The 20,079-nt window shown below is 42.0% G+C and overlaps 1 protein-coding gene across 2 annotated transcripts in view; it reads left to right on the top strand.

Annotated features, from left to right (window-relative positions):
* The window catches only part of cdh13 (cadherin 13, H-cadherin (heart)), a 453,601-nt gene that overhangs the window by 414,792 nt on the left and 18,730 nt on the right, over positions 1 to 20,079 (top strand). For both annotated transcript variants that reach the window (XM_035419934.1, XM_035419933.1), the window contains 2 exons: positions 9,424 to 9,657; positions 16,879 to 17,094. In XM_035419934.1, coding sequence (XP_035275825.1) covers positions 9,424 to 9,657; positions 16,879 to 17,094 — 450 coding nt within the window. The remainder of the gene's footprint in view (positions 1 to 9,423; positions 9,658 to 16,878; positions 17,095 to 20,079) is intronic.

Raw genomic sequence — 20,079 nt, forward strand, 5'->3', positions numbered from 1 at the left:
AGGAGGACACAGGCAGAGTCTGGCTCTAAGCCTCCCGTCCATCTCGCGAGTTCCACCTTGGGCGACAGCGCCGTCGTTATCCTGCCACAGAGTTCACCGTACCTGAGCCTCACCTGGGGTAATGAGCGTGTTAATCAGCCCAGCGCTGAGCGTGCAGGTCCCCAGGGCGTTCGTTTCCGACCCTGCGTCAACTGAACGCGCCCGTTACATCACCGTGTGCCCAGTCCCAAACACGCACTTCGGGGCACTCGTGTAATAAAAATGAAACAGTGTGTTCAGGTTTCGGTTTGAATGTGCAAACTTTCCTCCAAAAAAAGTTTCCAAATTATCTCTCCAAATGTGAACATGCCCTAGGGCAAAAGTTTGTGATCGCTCCCAATGTTGTCCACACACACAGTGGTGGGAAGCTGACATGCAGTAATTTGTGTTAAAGCAAAACCAATACCAGCCAAGTATCAAAAATATAATAATTAAAAATATGCTCCTTACTGCTGGTACTGTGTTGTATCTTAAGCATAGAAAATAATGAAAATTATAGATTATTTATATGTATCTGAACAGAATTGATTATAATATTATTCAAAAGCTCCCTTAATAATCCTAACACTGTGAAATCAACAAAAACATTCATTATAGTATCATGAATTGTTAAACATGCACGCTAAATATGTATTCCACGAAGTGACTGTTGTAATAGCCTCTTCTGTACTGAAAAGGTTTCATGCAGATTGGCCTGATTTCAAATTGGCCTTGGTAATAGGGAAGTCATAGCCTAAATGTGATGGAAGGACACACACCTAAGCTCTATTACGGGATAGGCTGATCACTGTCTCTGCCTGGGATTGCACCGGACAGCGATGCCTCCCCGGTTATGCCATACTTCACGCTCGTCCGTTGCCCTGGCGTCCTCCGCCAGTGCTTTAGCTGCTTTTATACGCATTGATTGTTTTTAATTGACCTAGCTTCGGGTCAAACCTCCGCTTTCTCTACTGCTCTCATTCGTCTGATGCTCTGAGGGCGCAACACCCACAGCAGTAATGATTTGCTGCCAAGCGCGCGTTTTGTTGCGTCTTGATATCGCAACTGCTCACGGTCCCGAACGAAATTCAAAATGTCCCTTGGTTACTTGAACTCAGTTAATGTCATTTGTACTGCAGACTTTTTCTTATCTCCAGGCTGTGGTATTCTGCAGTGATGCTGTTCTGATTGACAGAGGGATTTCTTTTTTTGTCTTTTTTTTTTTCTGGGGCAGCCTTGCCAGACATGACAAAGTGGGGGTGTTTGTTTCGGTTCATTTCAAACAACGTTAATGCATTTCTAGAGTGAGGCCAAGGTGGATTTATCACCATGTGCTGAATTTTATGAGCGGATTATTGCTTTTGGAACAGCTTTATTACATCACCTAGGAGATCCATGTGCAAACTTTTATGAAAAACAAATATTAGAATATTTTTCATGATAATTTGAAAAATAAGGCCCATAGTGTGCATGCACACGCAAGCACACACACACTTTACGCACGTGCATGCACGCGCATGAACAGCGCCTAAGAACACACGCACGTGTGTAATGTGTGCGCATATGTGTCCACTGTGTGGGTTTGAGTGCACATAAACAGTGCATAAGAAGGAAAGGGTTACAGGCGGATCTGCTTTCTGAGAAATACAACAGACTCAGAGTACAGTGTACAGACCCACAGGCTTGCAGAACTTTTACATTAGTCCACACTGCTTCTTCTTCATTCTTCCTGTCCATGAGAATATGACAAAAATGAGTGAGTATCCAAGATTGATATCTGTGAATTCATGAACCCTGTAACATAAGGAAGAAGTGCAGCCGGCCCCAGTGTTACCCTGACTGGGGGGAAGGGGGGGAACCTGGGGCCACAAAATGCAACAGGAAGCAGATACTGAGGCCTGCTGGGGCGTACAAAGTTCTCTTAATGATGAAACTTCCCTGACTTTAAAACATGGTGCCATGGGGTCAATCAGCGAGCACGCTAATGAGCTGAGAATCAGAGTGAATCAGAGGCTGCATTGATGAGGGAACCTAAGCTCAACGAGATCACACATATAGACACACACAGATACTCTCTCTCTATCTCTCTCTCTCACACACACACACACACACACACCCTTACACTCATTCCCTCACACACACACGTGCACGCACACGTGCGCACACACACACACTCCCATGAGTCACATTTCCTCTGCTCCCATTGTCTCTGTTATCCTTTGTACAGATCCGATAATTCTGAAACACGTTCTCTCTCTTTCTCTCTCTCTCTGTCTATCTGTCTCTCTCTCTTTCTTGTTCTCTCTTTTTCGTCTCTCTTATTCAACATTAAGGAAGGATTTCATTATGATATATAATAGATCATTTTTCCTCTGTCTTGTTTTGGAAGATTTTTGTCTTCCAAAAGTTTCATAGCTTTGAGAAAAGAATAATTCAATGAAAAAAAAAATCACTATGATATCATTTTAAGCCAAGAGCTTCACTGTTGCCAGAAAGCCATTTGTATAGTTCTGGATGCTGTAATGAGAAACAGACCTCAGCCAGGTGTCTTCTTTGAGATGTGCAGACTTCAGCTCATTGTTTATCGCCAGGACACCAACCTCCTCTGAGAAAGCGTTCTTTATGCGCTCTTGTTTTTGGGGATGTTCCCTCTTCCAAGCACATCCAAAAGTTCTGGAAATATGCCAGAGAGGGAGAGAAAGAGACCGAGAATGTGAAAACAGAGAGTGAGTGGTGTTTCAATTTACATATTTTTTTCTTATATTTTCTTCATAGCATTCTTTGAAAGCAGGAAAATATTGGTGCGGTTGAGAATAAATTGTGCAGGTGAATTAAAAAGACATCTCACAAAAGCAACAAGAAAAAGATAGTTATAAAAATAATACTTACATCAAGAAATCAAACAAAGGCAATAGGCGACTTAAAATAATAAAGAAAATGAAACATCAACAAATAATATCAACAAATGTTACTATTTTGTAACTATATAGCAAGTAGCAAGCGATTTGTGTGAGTGGGGATGTGCATGTGTATGCGTGTGTGTGCATGCGTGTGCGTGTGTGTGCGTGTGTGTGCGTGCGTGCGCGCACATATGATTTGTGTGCCCACATACGTGCAAGTGTACATTTATCAGCAGAGTGTGAAACTTCCTGGGAGTGTGATTCTCCCCTCTGTTCTCAGAAACACCTGCTTGTCTTGGCCCACTCTTTCCAGGAGAGCGTGAGCGTGAGGGCTGGTGCTGGGCTTTTCTGAAGCCAAATGCCGTATTCGCGGATGCACAGATAATGAATTTTTTCCTCCAAAGTTGATTAATGATATTCAGAGTATATTCAAAGAATGGAATTAGCAGTGAAAGTGAACGTTAAACGGGAAATGAAACAACCCCTTACCCTGCTTCCGAAAGGCCCCATCCATCATCTATCTCAAACAGGAGAGCAAAGAACCCAGAACTTCTCCGGGCTCCTCAGTTCGCCGGTGGGCCAACAGACCAGAGAAAATCTACAGACATTTTTAATGAGTCCCCCAAGAGGAGTGAAAACGATTATTCCCTGACACAAGGAGGGCATTCCACTGCTATAGATAGAGAGAGTATGGGGGACAGAAAGAGACAACCGGAGAGATTTTAAAAACAGCCTTTACTGACATAATGCAGACCTGAGAAACCGCCAACTGCAAATCACATGTAAAATGCAGCAGAACACACGCATAACACATGTAAACATCAGCCTCCCCCCCCCCCCCCCCACTGAAGTACACGACAGAGAGAGAGAGAGAGAGGGGAAGAGAGCGTGAGAGAGAGCGTGGCTAAATCAGAAGACGGGAGAGAAATCTGAGTGAATTTGAAACAGTAAAAGGCAGCAAAAGGAGAATAAAGCTCACTGTGTTCTTCAGGCGACAATTAATGTCCTCTTTGTAGTGTGCCCGTGTTGTCATTAAACAGTGCAGACTGGCTAATGCTGTTAACTGCTGATATCAAATAATGTTTCTTTATGGCCTAGGCAGCCGCTGATTCAGGGTCAGTGCTGCGGCCTCTCCAGAGCTTCAGTCGTTATTTAGCGGCGATCTCTGATCTGCAGTGGGATGGGCTGTAAACTACTGTGAAAGGTGTGCTTGGGGGTGTATTGCGAAACATTAATAAACTGAGCCGGTAGTGGCTCTTATTTCCTTACTGCCCCATAAAAGTTTATGGCGGGCAGGTTTATGAAATTGATCCATATTATTGGATTCATGTCTGCAATACTGCACACTGTGTGTTTTAAACGCAATCCTTTGTTTTCCCATTAACTATAAATGTACTGCGCGGTATCACGGCTTTGGAGGAGATCACCTGACCTTCGGCTGTTCTAGCAGGAAGTAAATGTATCTCAGAACAAGTGCCGAGCGTGGAGGAAACCAAGCACGTGACCGAGGAAGTCCATTTCGAAATCCCCTTATCTTTCCTCTTCTCTGCCCCACTCTGTTCTTCCTCTCGTGCTCTTCCCTCTGCCCCGCTGTCTTTTATCTTCCTCGCTCGCTCTCGTTCTCCTTTTGTCTTCGCACCTCGCTGTGCATCTGTGTCTCTCACACTTCTCAAGTCTAAGAAGAGCTCTGCCGACACTTACAAATGGGCCTGCTCTCCTTCCTGGGTGAATAATGTCCCATTACTCGTAAAAAGCCATGAAAATGAAGTGGGAAAGTTTGAAGTGTTTGAAGTTGCAGCTCTCCATATTTCGCCTCCGGCTGCACATAAGGGTCCGGATCTTATGGGGTGGACAGTGCTGTGGCCCTGGAGTGGATCAGTGCATTTCAGAGCTTTCAGTGACCTCATGCAATCGTCTCCTGGGCTCGCATTTGTGCACTCTCATGTCCTCTCACCATTAATACAAACTTTTTGAATTTATACTCTGCCCCCCATTCTTCAATTTCTGCCCCTCAGATCCTAGAACTTCACTTCTAACTTTGTCAGCCTCCGCCCCTTAGATCCCCCAGACTCCACCCCCAACTGTCCCTAGCTTCACCCCTCGGATGCCGTATACTGTCTCTCTGGTTATTTGCAATCCTCCAGCCTGGTTTTTTGTTGCAGTGGAATGGTGCTTTGTCAGTGCTTGAGTGGCAGAAGGAGGGAGCAGTGAGCAAATTTAGCAGGGCTACTGAGAACCTTCTGGAAGTGAAGGAAGAAAAAGCAAGAGTTAAAAAAGTCACCACGAAAGTCAACTTTTCGAAAGCAGGTTGTGGTGTGTGTGTGTGTGTTCGTGTGTATGTTCGTGCGTGCATGCCTGCATTTTTCTTTGTGCATTTCCAATGATTCCAGACATATTTTCCATTTTATCTCATTAGAATGTGCAACAGATGCATAGATGTTTTATTTAAGAAACCAAGGCCATTCATATTCATAACCTTTGTTCCATGCGGACTAACGGTGAAGAGATTTTTAAAGCTATATATTATCACTGGTGATGAAGAGAAGGAAGGCGTGGGAGGTGACTGCCTGTATGTTAAACTCCTTGGCAGTTGTTTTCCAGTAAAGAGGAGAGATTTGCATCCCCTGTCAGACATGTTTTCACACTCTAAGGGGACGCAGAGGAGAGCTGGACAGGCAGCTGATTTTTCTGAAGCCCCAGCAGTGGGAAATAGAGATAATTGCTGGCAGTTTTGTTTGCATTGTAATCAGAGTATTTCCAATTTTAATGGGCCCTGAGACAGGAAGGACCGGATCAGCATCAGAATTTGAGCAGGTTCCCATTGACATCTGTTTAACAGGGCAGAGGAATGACTTTCCCCCAGTATTTTATATACTCTATGGTCTAGGAAACTTTTGCTTTAGCATGCCTTGAACCAGGACTAAAATTATCTTATATATATATATATATATATATATACACACACACACACACACACACACACACACACACAAGAATACAACGGTTCACAAATGTAATTGCAGAGTAATTATTTTGTCTTATTGTCAGTGACAGAAGTGAAGAATGAAGGGTTGCTGGAAAGAGCAATGGAATGACATCATCAATAGCACCGATTAAGGTCCATAAATAGGAAAATAGAATGGAATGAGAGAACAGAAAGAGAGAAAAGAAAATGGGAAATAGAAAAGGCATATGTGAAAGAGAGCAAATCTGCGGTGAAAGGGATTTTGCATTTGAAATGAAGAGATTCTCTGGGTTTAATGGCAGGCCTGAAAAGGAACGTTAGAGTCTTCTGTTTCAGCTTCTTTGACTGTGAGGGGGCCAGGGGATAGAGGACAAATCGGGCTGAGAATTCAATTAACACATCTGAAAGGAGATCACACGTGCCCTCTCGAGCCAAGCCCCAGTGAGCTCTCCCATGCAGCCGAGAGAGAGAACTATGCACTGTTTTGTGTGTTGAGTGTGTGTATGTGTGTGTGTGTGTTGAGTGTGTGTGTGTGTGTGTGTGTGTGTGTGTCTGTGTGTGTATGTGTGCATCTCTGAGTGTTTGTGTGTGTGTGTGTCTCTGAGTGTTCCTGTGTGTGTGTGTGTTTGTGTGTGTGTGTGCGCGAGTGTGTGTGTGAGTCTTTCTGTATGTGTGCGTCTCTGAGTGTTTGTGTGCGTGTGTCTGTGTGTGTGCGCATCTGTGTTTGTGTGTGTGCTGTAGAGAAATATGCAGTTGTATGCATCAGTTTGTACATGCACGGTTTATGTTACTGTGTGTTCATTATATAAAAATCTCTGCACTGTTTCCGGATGCCTCTGATGGGTAGTCAGCAGATTGCGTATCTGAAAGGTGTTTTTTTTGTCTCGGTGGTGTTTAGCAGGGCTAAAACATTTGAAGGAAGTCGAAGTGCTCCGTATTTGCAAACCCTGAGCGCAGAACCACAGGAGAAGGGGCTTTTATTCTGACCTGACATTCACGTCACCTGCGCCCTGACGCTTTTGTCTCCTTCCAGTCTCGAGCGAAAAGAGGGGGATTTTAAAAATGTGTTTCCCGTCACACGACTGTTAATTGGCCCTGACCTGAGGGCTATTTCTTTAATGCGGAGGATTTCGGCAACCTCTAATCTCGCCGAAACAGAAACTCGCGCCTTTTCCGACTTCATCCAATAACCTCTAATCTCAGCCGTGCACGCTGCGCGGCATTGCTGCACGGGCCTTTATCCCTGCGCTCAAATGCTATCGCTGTTCCTTTTCTGTTTCTTTATTGAGTAAAATGAAGTTGATACTTTTTCAGATATGAAAAGAATGTGATTAAATGCTTGGTGCCATAGCTGGCAGAGGTGTGGCAACAGGTTTTGAGGGTTGGTGGATTGAGTCCCAGAACTAAGGCTTCCGACAGTCCCATTTTAGGCAAGATGTTCTGTGTTTCAACCAGCGATGATTTGTCTCACATGGGGGACCCCCTTTTCCCGATGTCCTCCATATTTCTCCTGTCATTGATTAACTGAAAATCTAAGAGATTGACAAACCAAATCACTTGCCAAATCACTCTTGTAAACGACCTACCAAATTTGGGTTGCTATACGGTTACTGTATTATAACTCACTTGATTATTGTGTCCTGTATTTCAATAAGAAATGTTTGTATACTGTGAATTTCAAGTAGGAAATGCTCATTAACAATGAGGAAGATGGTACTAGTTAACGTTGTCAAGACCTGTGTGTGCACATTTTATGTAGGTTTTGATTATGTGATTTTGTTTGTGTGTGTGTGTGTGTGTGTGTGTGTGTTAGAAACTTTGTATATGTTCTGGATTCTGTTTGTTTTTAGGGTACAGCTTTTCTGTTGGTGAGGTAGGGTTGGTGGTAGTATTGTGGGGTGTAGGGTTGGTGGTACAGTGTTTTTGGTGTAGATTTGTGGGGGGTAGGGTTGGTGGTACAGTGTTTTTGGTGAAGAGTTGTGGGGGGTAGGGTTGGTGGTACTGTGTTTATGGTGTAGATTCGTGGGGGGTAGGGTTGGTAGTACAGTGTTTATGGTGTAGATTTGTGGGGAGTAGTGTTGCTGGTGCAGTGTTTTCGGTGTAGAGTTGTGGGGGGTAGGGTTGGTGGTACAGTGCTTTTGGTGTAGAGCTGTGGGGGGTAGGGCTGGTGGTACGGTGTTTTTGGTGTAGACTTGTGGGGGTAGGGTTGGTGGTACAGTGTTTTTTATGTAGACTTGTGGGAGGTAAGGTTGGTGGTACAATGTTTATGGTGTAGATTTGTGGGGTGTAGGGTTGGTGGTACAGTGTTTTTGGTGTAGATTTGTGGGGGTAGAGTTGGTGGTACAGTGTTTATGGTGAAGAGTTGTGCGGGGTAGGGTTGGTGGTACAGTGTTTATGGTGTAGATTTGTGGGGGGTAGGGTTGGTGGTACAGTGCTTTTGGTGTAGAGTTGTGGGGGGTAGGGCTGGTGGTACAGTGTTCTTGGTGTAGACTTGTGGGGGTAGGGTTGGTGGTACAGTGTTTTTTGTGTAGACTTGTGGGAGGTAAGGTTGGTGGTACAATGTTTATGGTGTAGATTTGTGGGGTGTAGGGTTGGTAGTACAGTGTTTTTGCTGTAGATTTGTGGGGTGTACGCTGTATTTTCTGTTTGTTCGTTGGGCTCCATTGTTTTCATTTTCCTGTAGCCTCCTCACAGTGCGAGCAGTTCAAATTTGTACTCAGACGTGCAGTGACTGTTCACAGACAGAGCCCTGAAAGTGATTCTTACTTTGCTTCCCGAGGTCTTCTTTTCGAGACAGCAACTCCAGCCGGTCATTTATTTTCAGCATCGGGGCATTCAGGCCAGATGGAAACTATTGATTCAGCGATAAATGTTAAGCTCTGCTTACTGGTGTAGCTACAGACACTCAAAGGTTTATTGGACTGGAGTTACGCCTCTGAATGGTAGCAATAACTATGAACGAGGATGTGTACATATGTCAGTCAGCTATCTTTCCTGTGCACACTGGCTCAACAGAAGAGCCATGAAAACAAGGGGCCTCCCCCAGGGCCCTGTGTCATCTAGGGGAAGTAGTCAGTGTTGTGTGATAGTTGGTTTAGCTCACAGATGTACTGTTATCTCTCACAGACGGCGGCTGTGGTTTAGCTCATAGATGTACTGATATCTCTCACAGATAGTGGATGTGGTTTAGTTCACAGATGTACTGTTATCTCTCACAGACAGCGGCTGTGGTTTAGCTCACAGATGTACTGTTATCTCTCACAGATAGTGGCTGTGGTTTATCTCATAGATGTACTGATATCTCTCACAGATAGTGTCTGTGGTTTAGCTCACTGGTGTGCTGTTATCTATCACAGACAGCGGCTGTGGTTTAGCTCACAGATGTACTGTTATCTCTCACAGATAGTGGCTGTGGTTTATCTCATTGGTGTACTGTTATCTCTCACATATAGTGGCTGTGGTTTAGCTCACAGATGTACCATTATCTCTCACAGGTAGCAGCCATAATTTAGCTCACAGGTGTACTGTCCTCTCTCACAGGTAGCCCTCCGGCAACGGGCACAGGGACGCTGGTCATCGCCCTGGAGGATGACAACGACAACGCCCCCTACCTTTACCCATCTGTAGCACGGGTGTGCGAAGATGCCAAGGACCTGAACGTGATGGTGGTGGGGGGCAAAGACAAGGACATTAGCCCCAATGCTGCCCCCTTCAGGATTGAGCTGGGAAAACAGCCAGGGCTGGAGAAGACGTGGAAGGTCACTAAGGTCAACAGTAAGTACACGCACACACCCTCTCTCAACCCCCCCCACCTCCTCTCTTGCACATACACACAAACAAAATTACTCATGCAGACAAACTCTCACACACACACACAGGCTTGAAATAACTTATTGATCACTTAAATAATAATAGCATTCAGGAAAAATTCCAGTCTGGATTTAGGTCTGCGATCTGAGATCAAATGTGGAAGCAAAATATTTTTGTCTGTTCTTATCATTTCAAATCTAAATGCAGCTTTTGACACCATAGACTATAGTATTCTTATCCATTGTCTTAAACTCTGGGTTGGTCTCAGTGGTAATGCATTAAACTGGTTTAAATCATACATAACTATGAGAAAACAGTTTGTTAGTTTAGGTGTTTGTGTGTCAAAGGTACATGGAAGTACGTGTGGTGTTCCACAAGGATCCATTCTTGGCCCACTCCTTTTGTCCTTATTTATGCTTCCATTGGATAAAAGCATTTGTAAATATGGTGTCACTTTTTCACAGCTATGCAGATGATATGCAGCTATAGATATGTTTCACCAAATGACCCTGATGTCATAACATATATGATGAGCTGCTTGGCTAGTATTGTCGATTGGATGAGCAATAACTTTCTCAAATTGAATGAGGATATAACTGAAATTCTACTCATTGGAGCTAAAAGAAAGAAAGATAAAGTACATACTGAACTTGGACATCTAGCTGCTGAAGTAAAATCTGAATTTAGAAATGTTTCAAGTTTCAAGCCTCACATTGACTACGTAACCAAGCAGTTTTTCGCTAGAGAAATATAGCTTGTGTCAGGCCTTTCCTCTCTCTGCAAGATGCAAAGAAGTTGACACATGGATTTGTTTTTAGTCGCCTAGATTATTGCAATGCACTCTTGATGGGGCTGCCAACGTAGTTCTTTGATAGATTACAACTTGCACAAAATGCTGCTGCCAGAATTTGAACAAAAACAAGGAAACTGTGACACATCACTCCTGTTCTGGCTCCTTGTACTGGCTCCCAGCGTCTTTTAGAAGTACTTTTACTGGTTTACAAAGCTCTTCATGGTTTAGCACCATCATGCATTTCTGATTGCCTGTCAGCATATGTTCCAAGCCGAACACTTAGATCATCAGCTGCTGGTTTACACAGCATTCCAAAAATGATACATAAGAAATCCAGCGAAGCAGCATTTTGTTTTTATGCTCCAAAGGCTTCGAATGCATTACTGGTTGTTATCTGTCAGGCAACTGCTTCACACAATTTTATGCAACAGCTCAAGACCCATTTTTTTTAAATCTTGCATTCAACTATCTTTCTTTTTAATTATTATGTATTTTATTTTATTGTTTCGTTTTCACTCATTTGTTTAACGGTATATGCTTTCATTAGATGCTTTTATTTTCATATTTTTATTTTTTTGTATATTTTATTTTGTCATTCTGTGGTCACAATGTTTTATCATTTTTTATTCCAATTTTTTTCAGTATGCTAGGAAGGCACCTTGAGCTGCATTTTAATGTATCCTATATAAATAAAGCTATTATTATTATTATGATTATTATGATGATTATTATTATTATTATTATTATTATTATCCTCCCTCAACCACTCTCCCATACAATTGCTCTCCCTCTCTCTCTCTCACACACACACACACACACACACACACTCATATTCCGATGTAAATACAAAGCTGCCGTCTTCTCTCGCCCAGTCTAATGGGGACATGGACACATACATACGCACATATACAGACACACACATACACACATTCACATGTTCACACATTTGGATTATCTGCTAAGCAGGACCGTCCTCTCTCCTCCTGTGTAATGGAGACCCTGGCAGGTGGAACTGATGGGGAGGCCTTGAAAAACGGTTGTTTTTAACTCGTGTTAATTATGCACGTTATCTCTGGAAAGCCTTTCTGTCACGGGGAGCGTTTAGCGTTTGAAGGATGGCCCCGCGAATGCCAACCGTATTAAAATTAATCACACAAACTGTCTGTGCTTTTTGGCACCGCGGCGTTCCTAACAGCGCGGGGCTCAGGAACACAATCCGGGACTAGCGCACAGGCCTTTGCACTGATCCCTCTCCATGCTTTCCTGTTCCGCGTGTGTCTGGTCCTGCCGTTAGCTTGCTCTTCGCTACCCACCAGGAATCCATTTTGGGGACTTGCTGACAGTCAAAAGCGGGAAGCGACACAGGCTTGTCTTCTGAGACACACACACAGTTACGTATTTCATTGCAGCGCTGCCTCAGGAATAATCAACTCGCATGTTGCTGCAATGAGTGGGATCGAGATCCTTCACTCGCTGTGCACCATGATTGTTGAAGTCAGTGGCCGCTTTTGAAAACCAACTGAAAACATTTCTCTTTGTTCATGCTCGTATATAGTCTATATGTAACTGACTGAACTGCACCTCGCTTTTGTACTTTACCAATTATTTATAACTGTTCAGCACTCTGGGAGACCTTGGAAGTAAAGAGCACAATATGAACGTATAAATAAATAGGTTAAACTGGTAAAGTGTAGGATTCAATACAGTTCTGCCATCTTTTTTTTTTTAGTTTTTATTGCTTTTGCTTTTATTGTCAAGTTATGTTTTTCCCATTCAGTAGTGCTTATACAATCATGTATTATCCACTTCAAAAAGGCAGGCACCATTCCCGAGATAATTTTTATTTGTTATCACAATATGATTTTAGACCCTCATCTGAGAGCTAAAAAGCTCATATTTTTTTGTGAACAATCATTTCTATTGACAAAAAGCTTGTGTTTAATCTCTACAATCTGCCAGGCTCACTGGAAGTTCATGAACCAATCCGTGTCTGTGTCCCTCTCATGAAGCAATTGGCCAATCAGTGATCTGCCTGTTTCTCCCTCATTATGTGGTGGACCAGTCAGTGCCTTGTCTGCCTCTCACTCGCCAACCGCTGACCAATTAGAGCCATATCGTAACTACCTGTTCCTCACCTGCATGTACATTTAAATTACATTTAGGTATTTAGACATACCATCCATTTATGCAGCTCGATATTTACAAAAGCAATTCAAGTTCATTATTTTCAAGGTGACAACAACAGTGCCTCATATGAGATTTAAACCTGCAACCTTTGACTCTTATATTCCACTGCCACTTTATGAAGGCTGGTGTCCAGTAGTATGACAGGTGAAATGGTGTGTCCTAGCAGTCTGTAGCAGTCTTCAGCAGTCTTCTCTGACGTGCTAATGCTAATTCTATGACACCCTGCACTAATTCTCTCAGAATCAATTGACAGGTGGGTCATTAGTGTCACCACCCAGGAGCCAAGCCTCCGTGGTTTGAGTTCTTTTTTTGATGAATGAGGATGAGCTGATATCCCACACAGAAGAAGGGATACTTTACTAGGGACTGTGAATCCAGAAGATCAGGAATGAGAAAAGGACTTATTTGGTCAGATAGATAAATAATCTATTGCCAAATAAATAAAAAGAGAAAGCCTAAACATGTATGTGCATGTAAAGGCTTTGCACAGCCTCCATCTAATCCCTGCTTTCAAGACAGACACAGTCTGACTAGCACCTATCAGGCTAGCATCTGCTGGTACGTACAGTGCATTGCCTTTTTGGATAGCACCTATCTGAGCAGAGGCAGTGAAGATAGCATTCAGGGTTTCCATAATTAGCAGACTCTGATGGAAGTTGTTGAGTAGCTGGGAAAGGTTAGAGCACTCCTGCAGTGAGAGAAGGGTAGATTATGTGATGCTTTTTTTTCCTCTTTAAGTAGCACCTGATGTGTCAGGGGAGAGCTCTAAGAGCAGGAGCTATGGCTTCACCATAAATCACAGGGACAGGCACAGGGTGAACTGGGGAGGCGGGGGGGGGGGGGGGGGGGGGGGCAGTGGAGGGAAGGGATGCAGGGTCTCATAAAATGCTTTTTGGAAGGCATGTATGTCTGTTTTTTTTTGTTTTCAGGGGGATTTTTAGTGGTGTGGGCCACAGGAATATGTACTGTGACTGACGTGAAAATCTACTTGTTTGTTCACAGTGTGTGTCTGTGTGTGTGAGTGTGTGTAGAGCCTTACCTACATGCATATGAGTTTGCATGTGTCTGCGTGAATGTAAGTGTGTATATGTGCGTGTGTGAATGGAGGTTTATCTGTGTGCTTGGGTGTGTGCATGTGTGCGTGTAAGTGTACGTGCACGCGCCTGCATGTATGAGTGTGTGTTCTTAAATAACACACAGAGTAGTGGCCGAGCTTGGGTATTAGGACAGGGGGTGTGGAGCCAGTTTAGGCAGCCCCTATGACCCAAATATTTTAGAAAATCATTGTGACTGGATGATGCACATCTGTATTTGCATATTACACTTTGTTACGGAAATCTAACTCATATGACTGCAATAATCACATGAGCTAGATGTCTGTAATAAAAGCAGATAGGCTGTATTATAACCACAGTTTAAAAAAACTTTCTGACACACCCAGTTGTAGGTATCACCTGTAGTCCTTTAATGGTTGAAAATGTAGTACCCTGCCAAGAAGGCCATGGTCCGAAACATGACTGGTGACAACACCCCAATAAACTAATTTTTGAGACAAGTGTGAAGTCTTCTACCCTTTTTGTTTATTTAATTAACCTTGCTACTGTGTTCACACTCAAACAGACAGGGCGACATTAATTGCCAAAGTTAACTAAGGTATCGTGCCTTTTTAGCATTTATCTGCATTTTTAGATGCTATGTCTACATTTAGGTTAGGGGACAACCTGCACAATTGTAAATCGTCAAGTTGTGACAAAATGTGTTTTCTCCCCCAGCAATTTAGGCACGGATGTGAAAATGTGTTTATATATGTGCTGTACTGTCCTATAACTGACCTGTAATATTGAGCTCTCTCTATTAAATTCTGCACTTATTAAAAAAAAATGTTTTTCACTCTCTTAAGCAAATTCAGGAATCACTAGTAGTTTTTTGTTTGCTCTTTGATGTTTGTGCTCATTAAACCAAAGCACAAACCATTTTGATCATTTATCTCCTGGTTCCAAGCTAGCATAGGTTTGCCTTGTATTGCTTACTCGCAGACATTAAATAAGCAAAGAAACAGCAAGTCAATCTCCTTGTGGCAGGATTGTAAAACATTATAACACATGCGTTTTAGTGCATGTAGGACTTTTACGTATAGACCCCTTAAAAGTGTGTAAATAGTAATGACGTAACAAAGATGTGTGCACATTTTGGCAACAGAACGATGCTGGAAAGAAGCTGAGTGACTATGCAAAGCAGCTAAACTCCCAAGATAGGGCAAGTTATCGTAGTAAATCTACCCTACCAATCAGCGAAAATCTTCCTATGGTATAACCAATTGGGGCGTTGCCTTATCCTGTTTAGCTAACATTTGATAGTTACGACCATGCTAAAAAGTAATTTAAACTGGTAACGTTACCTCAACCCGGCAACCAGTTAGCAAAGGAATGTAGCCAAAACTGTTAATTTGCAATGGATTGGTAGTCCGGGGGCTACCGTTAATGTCAAGTCATGTAACGTAATGCGTGTTTACGATGTAATATGACTATGTTACTAGCTATACATTGCATGAAGCAAGTGCACAACCAGTAAAAAAGTTAGCAATTAAATGATTTGCTCATGATTGCTGTATGTTTTTAGCCAACCAGCTAGCAAATAAACATATGAAGAAAAATTATAATGGTTACCTATTTCACAAGCAATTTATATTGGGTTTGATGATAAAATGCTATCAATTCAATTAGCCTCCCAGAAGAAATCCACTTCACTGCGGCAGTGGAGTCATTTTACCAGTTCTGAGAACTTCTGACCAATGTAATTCTGAACCACTGAGGCTGTTGCCTTTTTTTTCTCTGTATTATGGGGCATTTATGGAAGCATATCGCAGGCAAAATTCTAGTGAAAAGGCAGTATGTGAAATGGAAAAGTAATCCTACATTTGAATAAAATTTTCCCACACCATATATGCACATTTTGTCTCAAAATTCAAATTCAGTAGTTCCATTTGCATTGGCCATTTCATATACTAGTCTTGACATTTAATTTAAACGGACTTGCATGCCTTATCAGTAGCTTTATGCAAATGATAATGCAAATGGGAAGATATAAATATATTTCCTGAACTGCATGGATGTTTCATGTGATTATACAATACAGGTGTCAAAATGATAATTTAATGTAATTTACCTTATATGCATTTTACTGTCTAACCAGGCATTTTAAAGTTTACTATCAAAGACATACTATGCTATAAAGGTGGCAAAATTCAAATGGTCTTCCAAATGTAAAAATTTAGTTCCAATTTATGAACAGATAGACATTTTAATGCAATGACATTCATTCATAACCCTACCTTGTTCAGTGAACAAGTTGCAATTCTGTCATAAACGAGTTGACAGACATTCTCCACATTTCAATAAATTGACAAAAAATATCTACTTTGTCTTTGCTGAATTCGCTGCCACTTTTCGTAGTTTTTCTAAAGGACACAACAACAGTGAAACATGACCTGTTCACTTAAATTAAATAAAGACAGACGTAGGCTAATATTACTCTGAGAAATCAGTTTACAGTATTAATAGTTCTACTGCCGGTTTAAAAATGAAAGATTTTCAATACGGGGTTTTTAGCCACTTCATGTGGAGCACTGTCTACAACGTTTTGGTCAATTAGGCTACATCAATTTGCAGTCTCATTCTACTGCAACACAGGCATGAACTTAATGTTTTCAGTCAAGAGGTTTGTTAGTCTCTGTTTTGTTCTTTTTAAATGCATGCTTCTGATGCTTGAGTAGCCATCTTTCCAAAGCTTATAAATAGCCCAAATTTTATTGTAGCCATAAGGTAGGCTATGTTCAAATAAATATTTATTTTTTTAAATCACATAGGCCTACTACAGCTCCATTCAACCATCAGCGAAAGGGGGCCCCTTTAGGGAGTACACTGCCATTGATTCCGCAATGACCATGCAAGAATCAGAACATCTTACATGACTGTTAGATCGCCATATTTTTATCACACTGTAGGCTGGATTATGGCAATTCTGTACAGGTACATAGGCTACTAATGTCATCACTATTGAAATGTATGTGGCAGTGCAAGCTTCAGGGGTTCCCTTATAGGGGACCAGGGGGTGGGGCCCCTCCATCCCCCCCAGGCTCTGCTTATGGCACAGAGGATAGTGTAAAAGTGAATGGGTCTTCCCTCACCAGCTGCTGTGTTTTTCAGACACACACTCCCAGGTCACACTGCTGCACAGGCTCCAGAGGGCTAACTACAACCTCCCCCTGCTGGTGACAGACTCCGGCGTGCCCCCCCTCTCCAACAGCACCGACATAAAGGTCCAGGTGTGCACCTGCAAGAAAAACAAGATGGACTGCAGTGGCGCCAACTTGACCCGGTCCAGCCTGCTTCTGCTCAGCCTGGTCCTGCTCGCCCTCCTCTGTGAGTTTCCCATGATTCCCTTGTGTCCTTACTTACGTGGGTCACCAAATGGAGGCATTCAAATCTGGGGAAGAGGAAAGTGATGGGAGAGTGAAGTTTGTCGACCTCGTAATGGGTGGAGCAACAATGAGGTGTCAATCACTGATGTCAATTAAAAACCAACCAGTCAAAAGGCACTACTCTCCACTATAAAACAGTAAGACAGATCAGTGAGTGATGACACATAATAGCTCTGCCCATTTTTCTTGTCATGAAGCCTAATTCTACCATCACCAATATAGGGTGAACAACAAGAGGGCAACCTTAACTGTAGCAGTCATCTTTTCTGTAGGACAGGCAAAGTACTGTCTAGCTGGTCTGTACCTATAAGGAAGTGCACTGAAGCATTGCGTTCTGGGAGTGGGCTGAACCTTCGTATCATGGTTTTATGTAATCTTATTTGTCACACTGTGCAGGGGTGGGGGGGGGGGGTCATTATGTCTGAGGGATACTGTTCTGATATTAAATCCCAGACATTTTTACAGACTCACTTAAGCCTGCTTCCTGTGCCACTTCCTGCTATCCAAGGAGGCAGCATGCCTCCCAGTGTTGATCTCCCGGCTCGGAATGTAAGGGGGATATCTCATTCATCCGGCTAGCGATAACATGCATAATTCAGTCTCCAGCACTTTAACGCAGGCATTCTTTACAGCTAGACAGAGAGACACAGAGAATAACTCTCCTTAGTTTTCAATCTTTATCAATAGTTAAGTGGGGATTCGGCTTTTATTGGGATTTTCATGGCTGAGAGCTATACTTTTTGGCAAATGTATGCAAAGCAGTGTTGGTTACTCAAGAAAATATTATAGTTACTCCTGACTTCCAACAACAGGAAGAAATAATGTTACAATTTACTATGAACGGTATGTTGTTACTTTAGTTGTTACTTCTGCATTGAACTGAAAAATGTTTGTAATTGCAGCTGCTCTCAGTGTGAACAAGGTCAACTGTGCATTGCATAATCTATAACTCAGTACAATACCAACTCAAGTAATAATGAGACACGACATGTCTTTTTTGATTATTCACTTAAATAAATGATTTTGTAGCAAAAGACAAACACATAGGCCTATTGCCTTTCTCCTAAAGCCAGGCATATCCCTCATGCCTCCTGGTTTTCTGAACAATCTTCTCACCACAAAAAAAGAATACGAGAGTGTCACAACAAAACGCAAATGTTAATTGCACATTAAAAAGAGTCTGAAGGACAAACTTTAATTGGCTTGCCTCGGGCTACATTGGAATGCTTAAAGTGATTGTAAAGTGGCGGAAAATAGTTGAAATAACCATAGATTATCACAGAGGGGTGTATCCACTGCACATCCACCAAATATCTATTCAAAGTAATGTCAATAACTGTAATAACACTTGTTTCAAATCAGGCATAAAATCAGTATAGAAAAAAACCTCAGGATTGTATGAGCATGGTTGGGAGCACCACCGCCATCCCACTTCCTTACTGAACTATTTCCTAATGGTTCTTACTTAATTACTTAGGCCTCATCACGCCAAGTGGTGCATAAGGCCTCCACAACGTTCCTTCTTGGGTTTTCCTTGTGAAGGTTTCTGTAACAATTTAGGTTTTCCAGGGTGGCGTCGTTAACCCCCAACCTGGAGGACCAGTTTGAAACCAACCCGGTATGGTTGGACCTACCAGGGGTTTAAAACCCCAACCAGCATAGCTCTCGAGGTCACTGAGACACACAAGCCTCTCCGCTACGACAAGGTCACAGCAAAAGGAGAAGTCCGTAATGGTTCTACCAACAAGTAAACAAACACATGTGGCTAAACAACATAAGACATATCCAAACGATATCAACGATGCTCAACAGCACCAAATGGAAAATTGACAAAAAACTTACGCAAAGATCATTTGGATTCCTTGACACATACACAATACAGTAGCCAAAAAACAAGTGTTCTGTATTGTTGTCTGTTGTTTTTGTCATTAATCATTTTTCTGCAATATTTTATAGCCGTCATTTTGGCCTGGTACCCCTTGAAACCGAGATTTCAATTGCATGGGACTTCCTGGTGATAACGATTTATTATTATACTGCTACCACACAGCAGTCTTCTTACTCCTGTACAACACATTCATACTATACTGATATTGCACTACAACATAGCTGTACATTACAATTACACCTCAACTGCACTATAAAATTATCACCCAAGTAATTGTAGTATCATTTAGCTGAGCTAAAAAGGCAGAAAACTTTCCCTTAAACTGATTATTGGTCTCAGTAAATTATCCTTGGTTAATAAGTGTGCCATCAATCAGAATAATCCATTGGCACTTTAACACACAGGTTCTTTCTTCACGTCATGTTTGGGACAATAAAGGATAGTTTCAATTTATTATAATCAGCTTTAATCACTATAAGGATGTTTAATGAAAAAAGATACACCATGTTAGCGTTTAGCATGACCTCCAATTAAAGCTATCTATCAAGACCTGCACTTCAAGATAGTTTAAATTACAAAATCTGTACATTGCAGATCTTTGCCAGGAATATTTTCCAAGTGTCCCTCAGACAATAAAGAGTACATGTATCCACAGTTTAAAATAATTCAGATTAAAATGTGCACATTGTGATGCAAATTAAACAATATTATTTCTCACATACATAGTCTAATTGAGGAGAACTGATTTCTGATTATATTGAGTATTTTGTTAGTTATTGTATTGTTAATCAAGGAAAATTACTGAAAACGTGCTAAGACCAATAATCAGTTTAAGGAAGTGTTTTGTTTCCTCAATTTTCAGTTCAATTTATTGGGGAGGTACCGCTTATAGCTAGACTACAGCTACTTTTAAATTTTCCTTTCTACTCAAAGAATTTAGGAATTTCACTGAAAAAAGCAAGCTCTCCATTCCTTAGCATAATGTTTCACTATTACACCATCTCATTTTCCATGAATCATTTTCCAGCGTGGGATGTA

The sequence above is a fragment of the Anguilla anguilla genome, chromosome 5 (assembly GCF_013347855.1).
Source record: "Anguilla anguilla isolate fAngAng1 chromosome 5, fAngAng1.pri, whole genome shotgun sequence".
Classification (NCBI taxonomy): domain Eukaryota; kingdom Metazoa; phylum Chordata; class Actinopteri; order Anguilliformes; family Anguillidae; genus Anguilla; species Anguilla anguilla.